General features: G+C 44.3%; 1 protein-coding gene across 27 annotated transcripts in view; it reads left to right on the forward strand.

Annotated features, from left to right (window-relative positions):
• Nucleotides 1-17267, forward strand: part of SYNRG (synergin gamma) — a 93135-nt gene extending 75868 nt beyond the window's left edge. For 13 of the 27 annotated variants that reach the window (XM_024235040.3, XM_024235043.3, XM_024235044.3 and 10 more), the window contains 3 exons: nt 11519-11629; nt 11953-11988; nt 13107-17267. In XM_024235040.3, the coding sequence (XP_024090808.3) occupies nt 11519-11629; nt 11953-11988; nt 13107-13238 (279 nt within the window). In that variant the 3' untranslated portion in view covers nt 13239-17267. Of the gene's footprint in view, nt 1-7376; nt 11174-11518; nt 11630-11952; nt 11989-13106 lie in introns of those variants that run through there. The other 14 variants (XM_063718680.1, XM_024235042.3, XM_024235046.3 and 11 more) reach the window with 2 other exon arrangements.
• The last annotated feature ends 1367 nt before the right edge of the window (nt 17268-18634 follow it).

An 18634-nucleotide genomic window follows, 5' to 3' on the forward strand; every position in this document is an offset into this window, starting at 1 on the left:
TTCAGAGTAGCTGACTCAGTAATTCCAATTCTGAGAAAATGTCCTAAGGCAGCGATTCCAAATATGAATTCACAGAAAGAAGCAAGTTAAGTGCACAAAGTTGTTCTTTGTAAACGTGAAAAATTAGAGACAACCTGAAAGTCCGAATCTAGAGGATTGGTTAAGTAAATTGTGGTGAATCTTTACCCCAGGATCTTACACAGCCATTTTGTAAAGGAGCATGAAGTTTGAATGACACAGAACTGTTACTACAGGGCTTGAAGGAAATCTGCCAAAATGATATTAGGGATGTGTCTGGGTGATGAGACACTGGATTTTTTTTTTTTTTTTTCTTTTTTAGACAGGGTCTCCCTCTGTCACCCATGCTGGAGTACAAAGACGTGATCACAGTTCACAGCAGCCTTGACCTCCTGGGCTCTAGCAATTCTCCCACCTCAGCCTTCTGAGTAGCTGGGACCACAGGTGCACACCACCAAGCCCAGCCAATGTTTTTGTATTTTTTGTAAAGACAGGGTTTTGCCATGTTGCTCAGGCTGGTCTCAAACTCCTTGGGCTCAAGGAATCCATTCACCTCGGCCTCCCAAAGTGCTGGGATTACAGGCATGAGCCACTGTGTCCAGCCAAAACCCTGGATTTTTAAATATTCTTTTAGTTTTTTCATTTTTTCAACTTTCTTTTGATAGCATTTGTTGCATTTATAATGGAAAAACAAGTGTTTTTACTCTGGTAGGAGAAATGTATCATTACCCTTCATTCACTTGCACAAACCCTCCCTGTAGATATAGCCCTTGTTACCCTTGCCCACTTCTCCTTTCCATTGTAGTGATAGATTATCAAGTTCTCAAAACTGAATTTTATTTATTTACCTGTTTATTTATTGTTTAGAGACAGGGTCTCACACTGTCACCCAGGCTGGAGTGCAGTGGCACAATCACGGCTCACTACAGCCTTGAACTCCCAGGCTCAAGTGATCCTTCCATCTCAACCTCCCATAGCTGGGACTACAGGCATGTACCACCATGCCTGGCTTGGTGGGGACAGGGCCTCACTATGTTGCCCAGGCTGGTCGCAAACTCTTGACCTCAAGCAGTCTTCTTACCTCAACCTCCCAAAGGGCTGGGATTACAGGTGTGAGCCACCACGCCCAGACTACTTTAGGGACTTTAATTGCAGTAAATCTGCATGGCAACCTGACATCTTTACCCTGCCGTCATCCTCTCCTGAAGCAGAGGAGAATCATGCCCAAGCTACCATATATTTTTTGTCCTGACAGTCCACCTGACTAAGGAGGAGTATAGTACCACACACCACTGCCCCTAAAAGGCAGCTGAATCAGAATACTGCGAACAGAAGCTGGGGAGAAGGAATGAGGGTAGTTTACTACTTATCCTCTATTTCTCTATTTACATTCAGAGAGGCAGAATTCTTGGGGTCTGAATGAGAGTCTTCCAGTTCTGTCCTTAATGGATTGGTTAACCGTTACGATGACTAATCCAAGGAACTTGGGAGAAAAAGCACGGGTTTACTGCGGTCCTTCAATTTTCTTTGAGCTTCTGGAATTCAGTTCATTATCCTCTGGATCAGAGAAATGCATTAAACTCTGCATTTACTTCCTGAGCTCCAGCTACTAATGAAATTGATTGGCTAGTAATATGTGCCGAGGGTGCCTGTGAAGCTGTGGGGTAGAGAAGGATGTGTCACCATTTGTGAACCTGGAGATCAGTATGTGTCTGCGTCTTTCCTAATTCACCCACCTGCCGCTTCCTGACTTTGTCCTAATATGGAGCAGATTAAGCCTGAATATCATCATAGGAGTAGCTACTTTTATTCTCCCCTTTTACAGATGAAGAAACTGAAGCACAGAGATACTGGTGAGGCCTGGGTTTATTCTGAAAGTCAGAAGTCAACTTTCTCAACCTCTATTCTTTGTGGCCTCCTTGAGATGGACAGGTTGGGTGGGTAAAACCAGAGAAGTACTAAAGTTTTTCTCAGGGGGAGTGGGTTGATTTTAGTATCAAGGTTAATGAGTTCAAACACCAGGAGTCTTTTCTGGCAGCAACTTGTTATAAACAGTCGAGTTCTTTTCTGCACATTGCCCTTGTATATATATATATATATATACCAGGACTGTAGAGTAACTTAAAAGCCTCCTTCTTTACATTTGGATTTTAAGGTTCTTTGTTTGGGTGGCAATCAGTTCTTATTGCAGTTAACACTTGAAAACTAGATTTCTATACATCCCCCAAATCAGCCACCCATCTCTTCTCTCCTAGTGCTGCTGGGAAAAGATAACTGTGATTACAAAGCATCTCTCTCCTTACCATGAGCTCTTAGAAGAAAAGGTATCACAGACACCAGGCGTACTTGCCAAGCTTGTGAATTTGGGGGAAAGGATAAGTGGGGAGATTCCTAGGTTGCTGCTGTGCGTTTACTTCTTGAGGTAGCTCCTCTCACCAGGTGAAGTGCAAGCCAGTTTCATTTTTGTACCTTTTCCCAAGCTCCTGTGGCTACAAGCTTGCTACAGCTGCACCTTCTAGACTCTGAACACCCCTCCACACCTTTTCTTTTTCTTTTGATAAAATATATATATATATATACAATAAGATGCAAAAATCTTGGTTGTACCACTCAATGAGTTTTGAAAAATCCATACCCTCATATAACCCATGCCTCTATCAAGATATAGACTACTCCATCATTCCAGAAGTTTTCTTATGCACCTTCCTAATCATCACCTTACTCAGATATAATCCCTGGTGTGATTTTTTTTTTATACCACGGATTAGTTTTGTCCAGACCTTTTTAAAGAGACCTTGGAATTTGATTTTGTTATTTTGAAGAAAGCCTATTGGGTTTGGGGCCCATCTAACCTGGAGCGTTGCCCTGTTCACATATGGTGGCTCTTACTCCTTTAGTGTAAACAAATGTGAGGTAAATGGAGAAAAGGGCTGGGCATTTATGCCCTTCCCTGACTCCCATTCTAAGCATCCTTTTCTAGCATCAGTGTCTAGATGCTAAAGAGTGGTTTTTACCTAACTTTTGTTTTTTAAGACACCAGGTAAGGGTATAGAGATGAATTAATCTTCCAACTTGACAACACAGGAATGTATTGTAAATTGAACCTGAACACCAGAGTATTCATTTCTCTAATTACCCATGTGCTTTCCGTTATAATTGCTTTTTTCGCTAGGTTAGCCGTGACAGAACAACAATCATTCTTTGCCCAGATTATACCATATCATTGTACCCTTGATAACTGCTAGATGTGTCCTCTGTCTGTGAAACTTGAGTTGCCCACTGCATGAGGAATAGCACACATTCCACAGAAATAGTGTAAGGTGTTACTTGTCATGAAGAAGCCTTTACTCTAGCAGAACTGATAAGAATAGCTGCATAAATGTAAATGACATAAACCAACGTCTGTGTAGTTCAAATCATTTGTAACAAAACTATACAAACTCCCAGGACTCTGGATTAGACGCTCAAAGCGGAGAAATCATTATTAGAAAGAGGGATGATTGAGGTTTTATGGGAAGCTTTTAATGCTTAACACTATTGCTTCATTTCAGGTAAATGACTTCCTAAATGAACTATATTGCCACAGTGAGGCCCTTTGATTCCATACTACTACTATTACTATTACTATTATTACTACTACTACTACTGGTTACCATTTATTAATATGTTGCACCTAGGGCCTGCCAGTCCTTGTGCTATATGCTTTACATTCATTCTAATTTAATCCTGGTAACCCCATGTCGTCACATGATGAGTCCTTATAAGGGGAAGGTAGGAGGGGAAGAGTGGGAGAAAGTGATGTGACAACAGAAGCAGAGAGAAGAAGAAAGTGGCAGATGCTACCTGCTGGCTTTGAAGATAGGACTACAAGCCAAGAAGTGCAGAGGCCGTCTCTAGAAGCTAGATTATATTCTAGAAGTATAATGATCACTTTTACAGGTAAAGACATTAGGGCTTTGAGATGAAACTTGACTGAAACTGACAAGTCTGTGATTTGAATCTGTATCATTTCAGAATCCATTCTTCTTCCTACTCTGTGTTACTTCCAGCTTTTAAGTTACTGAAAATGACTTATTTCTTCCCATGAAGACCCTGTGAGGCTGTTCCTGTCGGAAGACAGCTGCATCGCTTTCTCCAGTGAAAGCCACAGAATGTAGTGCAGGATCACAGTAGTCATGCTTGGGCTGAGGAAGGCAGGGTACACAGTCTTCAACTCCAAATTGTGGCTCCTTGATGTTTATTTAAGCTGGAAATGACACAGTCATTCCCCTATCCATGGAGGGGAATTGGTTCCAGGACATCCCCAATTTCTGGATATAAAAATCTGCAGACATTCAAGTTCCTGATAAGAAATGGCATAGGATTTGCATATAACCTATGCACATCTTCCTGTGTATTTTAAAGAATCTCCAGATTACTTATAATACCTAATACAGTGTAAATGCTGTGTAAATAGTTATACTGTATTGGATTTTTTTATTTGTATCATTTTTGTTTTTTTCTATTTTTTCCTCCGAATATTTTTGATCTGAGGTTGGTTGAACCCACAGATGTGGAACCCATGGATACCGAGGGCTGACTGTACTGGCAAAGCTTTATGCTCTCTTTCTCTTTAATACTCTTTATCCGTGGACTAAGACTCCCTCTTGTGGTAGAAGCGCATGTCTCCTCCGGGCACAGACTGAAGACCTGCTTCTTTCTCAAGAGGTAAAAGTCACCTGGTTTAGTGAGATGTGATGCACTCTGAGGTTGGCTCCCTAAGTGACTTGTCATCTAAGGTTTTATCTTGTGAAGTGGGTTGAAGTTCAGTAGGTTTGGAACAAACAGAGAATTCTGTCCTGGAAAATTAATCGATTTTTGCCATATAAAATTTAAGAGAAGAGAAAAGGTTGTTATTCGCCTGAATTTTAGTCCATTGGCAATCACACAGGCTCTCTGATTCCACTATTCACCTCAGTGAAATATGAATTCTTTATTACTTCCTTTCAATGTGAAATTGACCAGTGAATTTCAGAGTCCTTATTTCCTATTGCTGTGACATATCAGGAGAACAGTTTATTTTCAATGATGATAGCATTTTTGTCGTCCTGCCAGTCTGCACAATGTTTTAGAGACAGGATCTTCACTATGTCTCTGCATGGCTGTCCTCAGTTGACAGAAGGCAGCTGTGGTAGACAGAATGATGGCCCCCTCAAAGCTACCCATGTCCCAGGAACTTGTCAATATGTTACCTTTGCAAATGGGATTAAGTTAAAGGTCTTTCTTTGGGGAAGGTATCCTGGATTATCCAGGTGACCCCAATGTCATCACATGGATCCTAGGGAAGGTAGGAGGGGAAGAGTGAGAAAAAGTGATGTGACAACAGAAGCAGAGAGAAGAAGAGAGTGGCAGATGCTACCTGCTGGCTTTGAAGATGGGACCACAAGCCAGGGAATGCAGAGGCCGTCCCTAGAAGCTAGAAAAGGCAAGGAAACAGATTTTCCCCTAGAACTCCCAGAAGGAATGCAGTCCTGCTCACCCATTTTAGACTTCTGAAATCCACAACTGTAAGAGGATACATTTATGTTGTTTTAAGCCATTAAGTTTGTGCTTTGTTAAGCAGCAATAGGAAAGATTATACAAGACATTGTAACCAAGCAAATACCAAAACTTTATAATTGCCTATGGAACCTGTGTCTAGATCATCCTTTGTATCAGTCAAATTAGACTAGGTTATGCTTCAGTAACAAATAGCTTCTTCCATCTTAGCAAAAGCAAAGCTTTATTTCTTGCTCAGGCTATATGTCCATCTCAAGTTGGTGGGGGGCTCTGTGCCATGTCCTTACCCAGTGACCCAGGTTGACAGAGCCTCCACCATGTGGAACATAGCTGGTCACCATGGGAGTGTCAAGGAAACATGAGAAATAGCACATTGGTCTTAAAGGCTTCCTCCCAGAGGTGACACTCTTTTTTTTTTTTTTTTTTTTTTTGAGATGGCATCGTCCTCTGTCGCCCAGGCTGGAGTGCAGTGGTGCAATCTCAGCTCACTGCAGCCTCCACCTCTTGGGTTCAAGCTATTCTTCTGCCTCAGCCTCCCAAATAGCTGGGATTACAGGCGCCCGCCACCACGCCCGGCTAATTGTTTTGTTTTGTTTTTGAGACAGAGTCTCGCTCTGTCGCCCAGGCTGGAGTGCAGTGATGCAATCTCGGCTCACTGCAACCTCCACCTCCCGGGTTCAAGCAGTTCTCCTGCCTCAGCCTCCTGAATAGCTGGGATTACAGGCAAGCGCCACCACACCTGGCTAATTTTTGTATTTTTAGTAGAGACGGGGTTTCACCATGTTGGCCAGGCTGGTCTCCAAGGCCTGACCTCGTTATCCCCCCCACCCCCCCGCCTTGGCCTCCCAAAGTGCTGAGATTACAGGTGCGAGCCACCACTCCTGGCATTTTTTTGTATTTTTAGTAGAGACAGGGCTTTGCCGTGTTGGCCAGGCTGGTCTTGAACTCCTGACCTCAGGTGATCCACCTACCTCGGCCTCCCAAAGTGCTGGAGTTACAGGTGTGAGCCACCATGCACCCGGCCTACATGTGACTTTCGCTTAGTTATTGACTATGGGAAGTTACAGGCCAATGCCTGGTTGAAAAAGGGGCAGGGAAGGCCCCTCCTACCATTCCATAAAAAGGAGAAAGATTATTGATGAAGAACACTAATTACTACCAAAGTCTTCTTCCTTAATAAGGATCTTCCTGGACACCATTGTAGCAGTTTATTGTAGGCTAAAGATTCAGGATTATATATCTCAGTCTGACACTGGGACTTATCAGTGTCAGTAGGCCATATATAATATGTATATATTTTTTAAAATCTTTACTAAATGCATGAAATACTTGCCAAATAAGGAGATGATCCATTTAAGGTGACTTGTAGAGGGCATACCTTCTTATATGATGACAGCCAAACTGTTACCTTATACGATTGGTGCCAAACTGTTACTATTACACTACAATAAACACCCTGTTTATACATGTGTACTTAAGAAGGTTAATTTTGTCAGCTGAAAGTGTAATTTGATCACAGGGTCATTTATGCAGAGCCTTATGGTTTTCATTGGCGATTACAGTATGATCTTTTCATTTGCTTTCCTTATGCCTTTGGTAAACAGATATTAAGGGGCTTCTATTAATTTGCTTGATTTCAGGATTCAGAGTTCTCCCAGATTCTAATTATTTCTCAAATAGCCCTGATTCAGTAACATGATGACTATCTATAATGTAGATTACAGAGGTGATACTATGTTTTAGCCTCTTTTAAAAGCTTGCTAAGAGTTGGTCAAAGTGAATAATTGTGATAATCATATGGACTATTTTTTCACTTCCAGAGCATGTTTTATGTCCATCTGAGATACATAGAGATGGGAGAGCGGTTTAGGGCAAGTGAAATAGTTACCATTTGACAGATGACTGACTGCAGAACAAACAAGTGTTAGCGCCAGCCTCTTCTACATTTCACCAGAGTGACCACGGTTGCACTACAAAAGAAAAGAGAGAAAAGAAAAAATATCCTATGACTTGGCTGAGGCCATGGAAGTTTACTTTGATCACCTACACCAGAGTCCTTTTGTACACAGTTGAAACACACACCTCACCTTTTCTTCTTTGAAAACCGTGTGTTCTTCCTTCCCCTGCTGTGATCTCAGTGGATCTAGCTCAAATGTGTTTAAGAAAGGTTTGCGGAGCTAGTTCATGGTTTATTATTTCAAATCAGAAAGGAACAGGGAACATCATACATAATCTACACATTTTTATAAGGAGAAATCTTTTTTTTTTTCTGGCGAGGAAAAATACGGATCATATAATTTTGCTTTGTTGCTCAAAAACGACGTGGAAACTCCTCAGTGGTTCAGACTGGAAAAACTATGGGAAATGTAGCTGTTAATTTGGCAGGAATTTGCCATCATCCTGGGTCACCTCAGTATCCATGAAGACAAACCAACTGCCATGCCAGGCTCCCAGATGCTTGACTGCCTGGACCGCAGAGCCCTCGCTTCCCCTGCACTTCAGCCACCCACTGGCATCACCACGATGGGCTGTGTTAGCAAACACTGTGCAGCGCCTGTGCAATCTCGAACCCCGACATCGAACTTCCTGAGTCCAGATTGGCAACCCTCCCGTTGTCTCACTCTTCACTGGCACTGCTCTTGTTTTTGGTTTTCAAGACAGGATGTTGTCTCTTTTACTGTGTTCCTATCAGCTCTCTTCTGTCTTCACTTCTTTTCTCACCTCCTTACTCTCCACGGTGCATGGGGCATCCCTCCTCACTCCCTTCAGTCATCCTCATTAGACCGAACCCAACTGGAATCAGTGCAGCCATCCACCTTCTCCCTGACCTTGGCCCACTGTGTGCTGGTGGAGATAATCACACCACCAGAGTTTGCTGCTTGGAGCTTGCAAGGCTACTGCTATTTCAGACACAGCTGATGATCTCACCTCCCGCTTTAGAGTGAGGATAAGCCCTCTGAGAGGAACTCCTCAACTTCTAGGTTCCCACCTGAGATTCCATTCTGTCACACTAGTGTGTTAGATCCAGTTCTTACTGGCTTGCAAGAGTTGATCGTTAAATGTTCAGGAATTTTATAAGCCAGTTGTTAAACATGGTTATTACTAAAAATTAAATGAAGACTGGGTGCAGTGGCTCATGCCTCTAATCCCAACACTTTGGGAGGCTGAGGTGGGAGGATCGCTTGAGGCCAGAAGTTCTAGACCAGCCTGGGCAACATAGCGAGACCTCATCTCTACTAAAAATGAAAAGTAGCCAGGTGTAGTGGCACACACCTGTAGTCCCAGCTACTCAGGAGGCTGAGGCAAAAGGATTGCTTGATCCCAAGAGTTTGAGGCTGCAGTGAGCCATGATCACGCACACCCCTGCACTCCACCCTGGGTGACAGAGTGAGACTATCTCAAAAGCAAGACAAAACAAACACAAATGATATAAACTTGCAGTTGAATATATTATATTAAAAATAGTGGTAATAAATACTTAAAACGTTCTAGTTCTTAAATTTTACTATTGTCTAGCTTTCAGGGTTATTTATGTCTATCACAGGGCAACCAACTGTCCCTGTTTGGTCAGGCCTGAGGGATTTCCTCAGTGCTAAAAAGTGATGGAGAAAATGTTATTAGTGCAGATTAAACTTAAAAGTGTGTGGCCAGGCACAGTGGCTCACACCTGTAATCCCAGCACTTTGGGAGGCCAAGGTGGACAGATCACGAGGTCAGGAGTTCAAGACCAGCCTGGCTAATATGGTGAAACCGCATCTCTACTAAAAATACAAAAATTAGCCAGGTGTGGTGGTGCACGCCTATAGTCCCAGCTACTTGGGAGGCTGAGGCAGAAGAATCTCTTGAACCCAGGAGGTGGAAGTTGCTGTGAGCCGAGATTGCGCCACTGCACTCCAGCCTGGGCTACAGAGCAAGACTCCATCTCAAAAAAAAAAAAAAAAAAAAAAAAATGTGTTAGCTGGGCATGGTGATGCACACCTGTAGTCCCAGCTACTCAGGAGGCTGAGGCGGGAGGATTGCTTGAGCCCAGGAGGTGGAGGCTGCAGTGAGCCAAGATGACACCACCACACTCCAGCCTGGGCAACAGAGTGAGACCCTGTCTCAAAATAAATAAATAAAAGTGTGCTGTGGGGCCGGGCACAGTGGCTCATGCCTGTAAATCCACCACTTTGGGAGGATCACTTGAGCCCAGGAGTTCAGGATCAGCCTGGGCAACATAGGGAGATAATCATCTTTACAAAAAATCAAAAAATTAGCTGGGCATGGTGGCACGCACATGCGGCTCCAGCTATTTGAGAGGCTGAGGTGGGAGGATCTCTTGAGCCCAAGAAGTCAAGGCTGCGGTGAGCTGTGATCACGCCACTGTACTCCAGTCTGAGCAACAAAGTGACTGGACAGCTTTCCAAGATTGCGACCTACCCTTTTAACCATTGTGTGTGTGTGTGTGTGTGTGTGTGTGTGTGTTTGTGTGTGTGTGTGTGGAGTGAATTAGATAATGCATGTAAAGAGCTTAGTATAGTGCTTGGCAAAGTAAGGGCATATTAGCTGTTGTTCTATTTATGGTCTTTAGCTGGTGACTTTCAGATCTCTCCACAAGCAGTAGGCCTGTATGTGTATCCAACCGCCTGCTTATATAGCATGTGGCCTTCGCTGTCCCACAGGCAGCTCCAGCTCCTTTTGGACCAAACTGAACTCTTCTCCTCAGCTTCCATCCTCAAACCTGGTCCTTCTCTCACATGTCTTCTTATGGTGAATCCTCTCAGCTGCCCGGGTCCCCCAACCTCTCCCATCCAGCAGGTCACCCAGGCCTACTCATTCTCCTGCCTCGGCATCTCTTTCACGTGCCCATTTCTCTCCATTCCCCACCGCTGCTGCCTTCATTCTGACCATCGGTATCTGTCTCCAGGACTGCTACAACAGACTTCTGGCTGAGGCCTACGCTCTGAGGATTGCCACCCCCAATTCATTGCCTATACTGTAGCGAGAGGGATCTGTCAATAATACGAACCTGGGCCTGTCGTGATCCAGTTGGAACCCTTAGTGGCTTCCAGGATGCTCCTTATCTTCCTTGAAGTCCTCATGCTGCGGCTTCATCTCCTCTTTTCCTGGGCTCTGCCCCCACCCTCTAGATTCCTTCCCATACCCCATCTTTAGCTCAGAGGCCTTTGCCTGTGCTGCTTGTTCTGCATAGAATATCTTTCCCTCCCCTACCTCACCCAACCCTGTCCCCTTCACCTAGCAGCTCCCATCTACACTCAGCCAAGGTGATTCTAAGTTCTAGGAAGCAGGCCAGGCACGGTGGCTTATGCCTGTAATCCCACCACTTTGGGAGGCTGAGGCGGGTGGATCACCTGAAATCAGGAGTTCAAGACCAGCCTGACCAACATGGTGAAGCCCTGTCTCTACTAAAAATACAAAATTAACCGGGCGTGGTGGCGCGCCTGTAATCCCAGCTACTCAGAAGGCTGAGGCAGGAGAATCGCTTGAACCCAGGAGGCGGAGGTTGCTGTGAGCCGAGATCACACCATTGCACTCCAGCCTGGGCGACAGAGTGAGACTCTGTCTCAAAAAAAAAAAAAGAGAAAGAAAAAGTTCTAGGAAGCAGTCTCTGGCTTCAGGCCCCATCATCCTGGGGTTGGGCTAAGTGCTGCTTCCTTATGCCCTGGCACTCAGGACTTCCCCCAAGTAAGCACACCCAGGACTCATGGCACTGCACTGGCTCCCCTGGCGCCCACCCGAGACTGAGTTCTCAGAGGACAGAGGGCGTGTTGTCCTGGTGCCGGCCTTCCTAGCACCCGGAACCATGGTGGGTTCCCAGTGGATATGTGGGAAGTTAAATTCTTGTAGTGGTGGTGTTAGAGTACTTGCCGCTAGTCCTACTGAGGGTGAGTGATGAGGGAGTGAAGCGAACAGCGTGTGGACTTGCTGGACTTCTTACCCATTTGTCTTGTCATCCTCACAGCCAGATGAAAACTCGCTGGATTTTTCCTCCTGTATGCTACGGCCTGGGATTAAAAATGCTCAGGAACTTGCCTGTGGAGTGTGCCTCTTGAATGTGGACTCGAGGAGCCGGGTAAGTCACGCAGCCTCCTTGTAGACGGCAAAGGGATTCCCTAACGTGACTCTGGACAACCTCATCTGGCCCACTTTACTGCAAAGTTTGTGACCAGGGGTGGGGGTTTTGTCAAGTCCTAAAAGCTGATGGTAGGAGCAGACACATTCCCTCGAGAGGGCGGCGGGGGAGCTGTGGAGGGAATGGACGCGGCTCTCATGCCTGCAGCACCCTGTGCACAGTGGGGAGGTGAGGAGAAAAGGGTGAACCTGTAAGGATGTGTTTGGAGGCAAGAGGCCCTGCTCTGGGAATGTTGTTGACCTATGGTTTCAACGTTATTTCAGAAAGAAGAGAAGCCTGCAGAAGAACATCCTAAAAAAGTATGAACCAGTTACACCTTATCTTAGCATCTCCATTTTAATTTTGAGTGTGGAGGGCAAATTGGATGATTCCATCCGTTGCCATCCTGAACTGTTCCAATCATGAATCCTTCACTGAGTCAGTTTTGTTCCCATAATGTTTGATGGAGTCTCCTAATGTGTCTGTGTGGGTCCACTTCTGTCTTATTTGCATGCTTATTTCACATAATTGGCTTCTGGTGTTGCAGTTATTTTTCTCTGTGATGAATGGGGTGACAGAATGAGCAACTTCTGGAAGCCTGGAAGTTGTAGTGACACACAGATGGAGATCAAAGAGCTTCAGGATGTAGCCATGTAGCCATTTTAACAGACAAACAGCAAATTGGGTTTTAGAGTTTTGTTTATTTGCAGTGCATATTAGCAAACTAACCCCAGGAAGTGGTTGAGGTTTGGACTCTACTTTTCCATGGCTGACTGTAGCTTACTGATAAGCCTATTTGCCTGGAAATAATTCTTATGTGTTTAATGCCCATTCATTTTGAGGCATTTTTTTTTTAACTCTATACCTGTTTGGACTTTTTGATAATGTAGACTCATTAGGCATTAGGGTCAATTCAGTGGCACTAGGGTCAATGCCATTAGACCCTAAGAGTTGTTATTTGTCGTTCTCTAACTGTCTCGTTTTCTAACTCTCTCCTTCTCTAACTCCTTTGTAATTTTTTGTCATGATAGGCTTGTGGTCAGCTACCAGAGTGTAAAGGATTGCGTGCTGTAGTCAGATGCTGGCCTTAGGAGGAGGGCTTCCTTCAGCACAGTGAGGGATGAAAGCTATCCACAGCCCTTGGCTACTTCAGTTCCCCTTATCATGATTCCCCCCTCCGCCCCATAACCTGTCTGCCTTTTCCTTGGAAGATTTGGCCACCTTTTGCTGAAACTAGGTTTAGTGGTAACAATTTTATACCTTTAATTAGCAGTAAAAAACCTCTCTTGAATTCCTGTAGCTATCCGCTCAGCTTTTGTGTGTGTGCCATTTTGGCCTCAGCCTCTGTGACCTGGAGAGATGTACACGTTGGTTGCTGAAAAGCTCTGAGATGCAGAAAAAGCCTGACTTGTCCCACATCTCTGTTTATTTCTGGCAGGCATTCAACTCAGAAACAGACAGTTTCAAGCTGGCCTATGGAGGGCACCAATATCACGCCAGTTGTGCCAACTTCTGGATCAACTGTGTCGAACCAAAGCCTCCTGGCCTCGTCCTGCCTGACCTGCTCTGAACAACTCTTCTGTGAAGCATTGACTTTTTTTTTTTTCTGTGACACCCCACGGGGTGACAGGGACCAATAAATAGAATGCGAGCACTGCACAGTTCGCTTCCCTGAATCGATATGAAGAATACCGCAAGGGGCGAGGCCCCCGTCATCCCCACGGCCAGTCTGCAGGACTTCAGGTAAAATTGTCCCACCCAAACTGCACGTGGCACCAGAAGCTTGCTCACTTATCTCTACTTAAGATTTTCTAAAATACGGACCACAGCTTTCTTGATCTAAGGAAGAACTTGCTGCTGCAGTATTGAAACTGTGAAGAACTGACATTTGAAGAAAAATAGATTACCGTTGCGGGACTAGAATGGGCGACTGCTTGGAGCCAGTGCTTGTTTTTATCTAGGACACTTACTGTCCTTTGAAGTAGAATGCATTTATCTGCATTTAGTTTGTTAATGTCTGAAATGAATAAAAAGAGGAAATTGTGATTAAACTGATGTTCTGCTTTTTATGGAGAAGATTCTGCCCGTCTCCCCTGGACAGTAGCAGGCGGGTGAGGGCAGATTTTACCCACTTGGTTGTCACAACTGAACCAGTTCTGTACTCCTTTCCTTCACTTCTGTCAGCTCTCAAGACTTTTTCCCAAAACATGCCTGGGCACTCTGCAGTCGTGAAGAATGCTCATTTTGACAGCCCAAATCCTGTGTATTAGGATAATATCCTTTCCCCCAGGAGCCTTCACTGCAAACCTGTTTTGCCGCATGCAAAGACTGTGACCATGGAGTTTTCTCAGACAAGATTTGGAAAGGCAGTGGAATGAAATCTCTTTGCAGTGGCCTCTCTCCAAATTTCCAAAGATGACTGCATAGGGACCAACATGGCCTGACTTTGCAGTATCTGTGAGAAAAACCTGAAAATTAATTCAGGGTGAAAATGTGGAGCTCTCGGCCTAGTGTAAAGTATCAAGATGTGTATTTACGGGATAGATACATGACTTAGAAGAAGTAGAAGAAAATTGTCCAGAAACAGTACTGAATTTTAGATGGAAAAGCCTCGTGCTTCCTGGAGCAGGGAATTGTCTTTGCCATTTAATCTGAATGCATAAAATTAGGGGAAAAAAACCCAAGTGGCTAAGAGCTGTGTTATTCCTGGGAAGAACTACCAATCTAGGGCACACGTCTCTCTGAATTGTTGATTATGCACTTTATGAAGAGATTTTTCAATCTCGTGTGCTTTACTTTGTGTGGTTTAGGCCCTCTGACCTAGACTTTTATTTTTAAACTGAAAAAGTTGGTCTTGTCTATATAATTGCTGCTTTTACATAATTTATTTTCCCCTCTCAGGACAAATTCTATCTTGCTCCATCTTACAGCTTTTCCGTGTTCTCCAAGAAAGTGTGGAACATTTTCATTAAACAGCTGTTGCTGAGGCTTCTGCTTGACCTTCTGCGTGCCCGAATGCACAGAGAGGCACCGAGGAGAGAAAGGCTTTTCTCACTCACTCCCAATGATACCGTCTCTGGCCATTCCTGACTGAGGCAGCTCACTCTGAATGGGCACCTTTGGAGCTTTTGCCCACCACAAGGCTAGTGGGGTGTTTCTAACAACACAGGTGGGACAGCTTTTGGCAGGCTTTTCCTGAGGCCTCGGCGCCTCCATCCTGGACAGCACCACTTCCACGTGGAGCTGGAGTGAAGCAGGCTGCTAATTGGCCTTAAACATTCTTTTTTTTTTTTTGATGGAGTTTCACTCTTGTTGCCCAGGCTTGAGTGCAATGGCACAATCTCAGCTCAGTGCAACCTCCGCCTCCCGGGTTGAAGCGATTCTCCTGCCTCAGCCTTGTGAGTAGCTGGGATTACAGGTGTGCACCACCACGCCCAGCTAATTTTGTATTTTTAGTAGAGGCAAGGTTTCTCCATGTCGGCCAGGCTCGAACTCCGGACCTCAGGCGATCTGCCCGCCTCAGCCTCCCAAAGTACCGGGATTACAGGTGCGAGCCACTGCGCCTGGCCTAAATTTCATACCAGAACCATGACAGCAGAATCTACCTTTGCAATAAGAATGTTTCCCAGGAGTTAGAGACCAGCCCTGGGCATGATGGTAAGACCCCAGCTAATTATACAAAAAATAATTAGCCGGGCGTGGTGGAGTGCATCTGTGGACATTTGTGGTCCCAGCTACTAGGTAAGCTGAGGTGGGAGGATCGCATGAGTCCAGGAGTTTGAGGCTGCAGTGACAGCCTAGGTGATGACAGAGTGAGACACTGTCTCTTAAAAAATAATAATAAAAAGTTTCCCAGTTTGAATTTGTATTGCTGAAACATTTTTTTGAAATGCTGTATAGACGCCTGTCATGTCACAGTGGCCCAGTATCAACATTTTAAAAAGCTCACTTGGTAGCTGGGCTGGTTTCTATTCCTGAGAAATTCCAGAATGCCTTGGATAAAATTCCTTAGTATAATCCCCATTTTCCTTACCAAGGACGGTAGGCTTAGTCACTCCTTGGGAGGTGCCACAGGAAAATTCAGCAGATGTCAACAGAAAAAAAGCCTTTGCTATGAAAAGTATTCACTACCTTTCATATCTCTTGAATACTTGAAATATTTAATTAGATGCCACCAATAGGGATCCAAGGAGTGTGGGACACGGTTGTGCGGCTTTTCTTTATAAACATTTATTAAAATGGCTCAACGCTGCGTTCAGCTTCACGTCAGCTCTTCTTGTCAGCCAGGAGCCCCGTGTCCTTGGAAACCGTAGCCAAGGTTACTTATTTCCATACTGTGCATTGTGTCAGCCCGCTTCACCCCACTGCTTGAATGGCCATTAATAAGCACTTTTCTTTTTTTGGTGGGATGTTTTGCCTGTAAAATTTTTATGGCTTAGGGTGTAATTTAATTTTTGTCTGGACATGCTTGAGATAGAAGTACTGGATATATGAGGATATTTTCCATGCTTTATTTTTCCTGTGGCTACTAGTTAGCATTCCATAGGGGTTGTGAATTTTTAATTATTTGAATATTTTGTGTACATATACGTATTTGAAGGGTTTTGGGGGGGTCTTATTTGTTTAAAGGTGTCTTCTGTTTGCCTATTTAAAGTGTACTTCAGCTTTGCAAAGATTATAGGGCTGTATGTTACAGAAATAGGAAATGCTGGCCCTGTACTGGGAACCACTACAAAAATTCCCTTTAGCTGGGCGTGGTGGCTCACACCTGTAATCCCCAGCACTTTGGGAGGCCGAGGCGGGTGGATCACCCAAGGTCAGGAGTTCAAGACCAGCCTGGCCAACATGGTGAGACCCTGTCTCTACTAAAAATACAAAAATTAGCTGGGCGTGGTGGCGGGTGCCTGTAATCCCAGCTACTCGGGAGGCTGAGGCAGGAGAATCGCTTGAACCAGGGAGGCGGAGGTTGCGGTGAGCCGAGATAGCACCGGCCTAGGAACCAAGAGCGAAACTCTGTCTCGAAAAAAAAAAAAAAAAAATCCCTTTAACGCCTTGGAGGTCAAATGCCTGCCTTTGTGAACAGTTAATAAACTTTGACATTTGCAGACATTTGCCATTCAGAAGGGAGCATTGTAGCCTGCTGTAGACCATTCCAGCAAATGTCAGAATGCAGGGCAAGATGTGTGTCGACTATGTTTTTTATGTTTAAGTTACTTACTTATTTCTTCAGTTAAGTGTGTACCAAATAACAATACTGAAAAGCCCGCCCCTTGCCAGGCCGAGGAAATAAAGCTTAAGTGAAACAGCTCTTGGGGGAAAAATGCCACTTTACAAATACTTTTCTAACAAAATAGCATTATAATGAAGTTTTTACTTAATTAATTCCATTATTTGTATGTTGATGTGAATATAAGTGGTTAAAAAAGTATTCATGTGGGACATCTCATTACTTTGTAGCTGCGGCTTTATTAACCAGTGAATGCTGTGGTCCTTAGCGAAATGCGGTCTTCTGTGTGATGTGGAATTCGCACCTGTATTTTAGAAGATGGTATGGTTTCTCCCTTGTTTGTATTTTAATAAAAACAACTGCTCTAATTGATATGTTTAGACATTATAAAGCTTTACCTTTAAAATATTTTCAGGGTTTCTGAAATCACCCCTTGTTAAACTTCCCTAACCAAAATACAAGTGTAGAAGAATGTCAGGCTACTAAGCCTTTTCTTGGTCTTGTATTTGTTGGGTTGATTTCACATAGATCCAAGTCACTAGGATGAACAGGGACCCATGCGCTTAAGATTACAAAGGTGTTCAGCTTCCCACGTGCGAAGAACTCTTAGTTACAGCCCCGTAGTGCTGCTTGCCAGGAGTTCTACAGGTAATTTTCATTAATTACCAAGAACATCTGTCACCAGGTGTCTTCTTGCCCTACGACAATGGTTATTTGGGGGCTCTTATTCAGAAACTCCCAGACTCAAAGCTGAGCCTCATACTAAAGCAGCCAGAGCCTCCCTGGATTTTTTTTTTTTTTTTTTTTTTTGATCTTACAGCATTTGTTGGTTCCTCTGATTTTCCATAGAAACTATTAATAATTTTTTTCATTTTAATTTTTCTAGAGAATAATGATGCATGTTTATAACAGTGGGCAGCCACGGGTATAAAGCAATAAAAGGTAGAATTTAGATGGAAAAAAACCATTGCCACAAACCAGGTAAAATGTGGAGGACATTTGTCTAAATATGTAGCTACTGGCCTATGTATGGCTTCCTGCCAAAACTGACCCAAAAAATCTAGAAAACTAGTCCTCTGGTGAGCAAGCTACAACCTCCCTGACAAATGGAGCCAAAGAAAGAGCAGTGCCGCAGCGGGTTCCCATCACACGGGCAGATGCCCAGGATGCCCTCCATCCAGAAGAAAGGCACACCCTAGGACAGTGGTTACTTGGGGGCACGTGGAAAGTGCCCAGGAGTGTCCCAGGGGCGAGCTCATTCACCTTCTACCATGTATCTGATGAGCGGTGCTGCCCATTTTATCAGGAGCAGTGAACTGGTGACATTCCCAAAGTCAGTTAAACAAAGGCAGCCATTGTTGTTATTTGCTTATCGCTCATACTGAGGTTTGGTTTAGGGCATTTTCGTATGTGGTAATAGTCAAGCAGAGGCATCTTTTATTGAAAACCAGTTTCTCTGATGGAGGACAGGCTGCTTCAGGGCGCTCCACTAACCAACAGGAAACCAAAACCAGCACCCCTGATCAGAGCATGCACTATTATCATCTCCCACCGGCCCAGCACTGGGGACGGTGTGTCTGCCCGTCCACCAGGATGTGACGTGCCGACAGGACTCTGCTGGGATGTGTATTTTAAGTCGTGTTCACAACTGTCACAGGAGCCACATTTCAGCAGTTACTGGAGAGCACCTTTTTTCCATCGACACACACACACCCCGAAATTATTAGTAAAAATTCTAA

Source organism: Pongo abelii, chromosome 19, assembly GCF_028885655.2.
Source record: "Pongo abelii isolate AG06213 chromosome 19, NHGRI_mPonAbe1-v2.0_pri, whole genome shotgun sequence".
Taxonomy (NCBI): Eukaryota; Metazoa; Chordata; class Mammalia; order Primates; family Hominidae; genus Pongo; species Pongo abelii.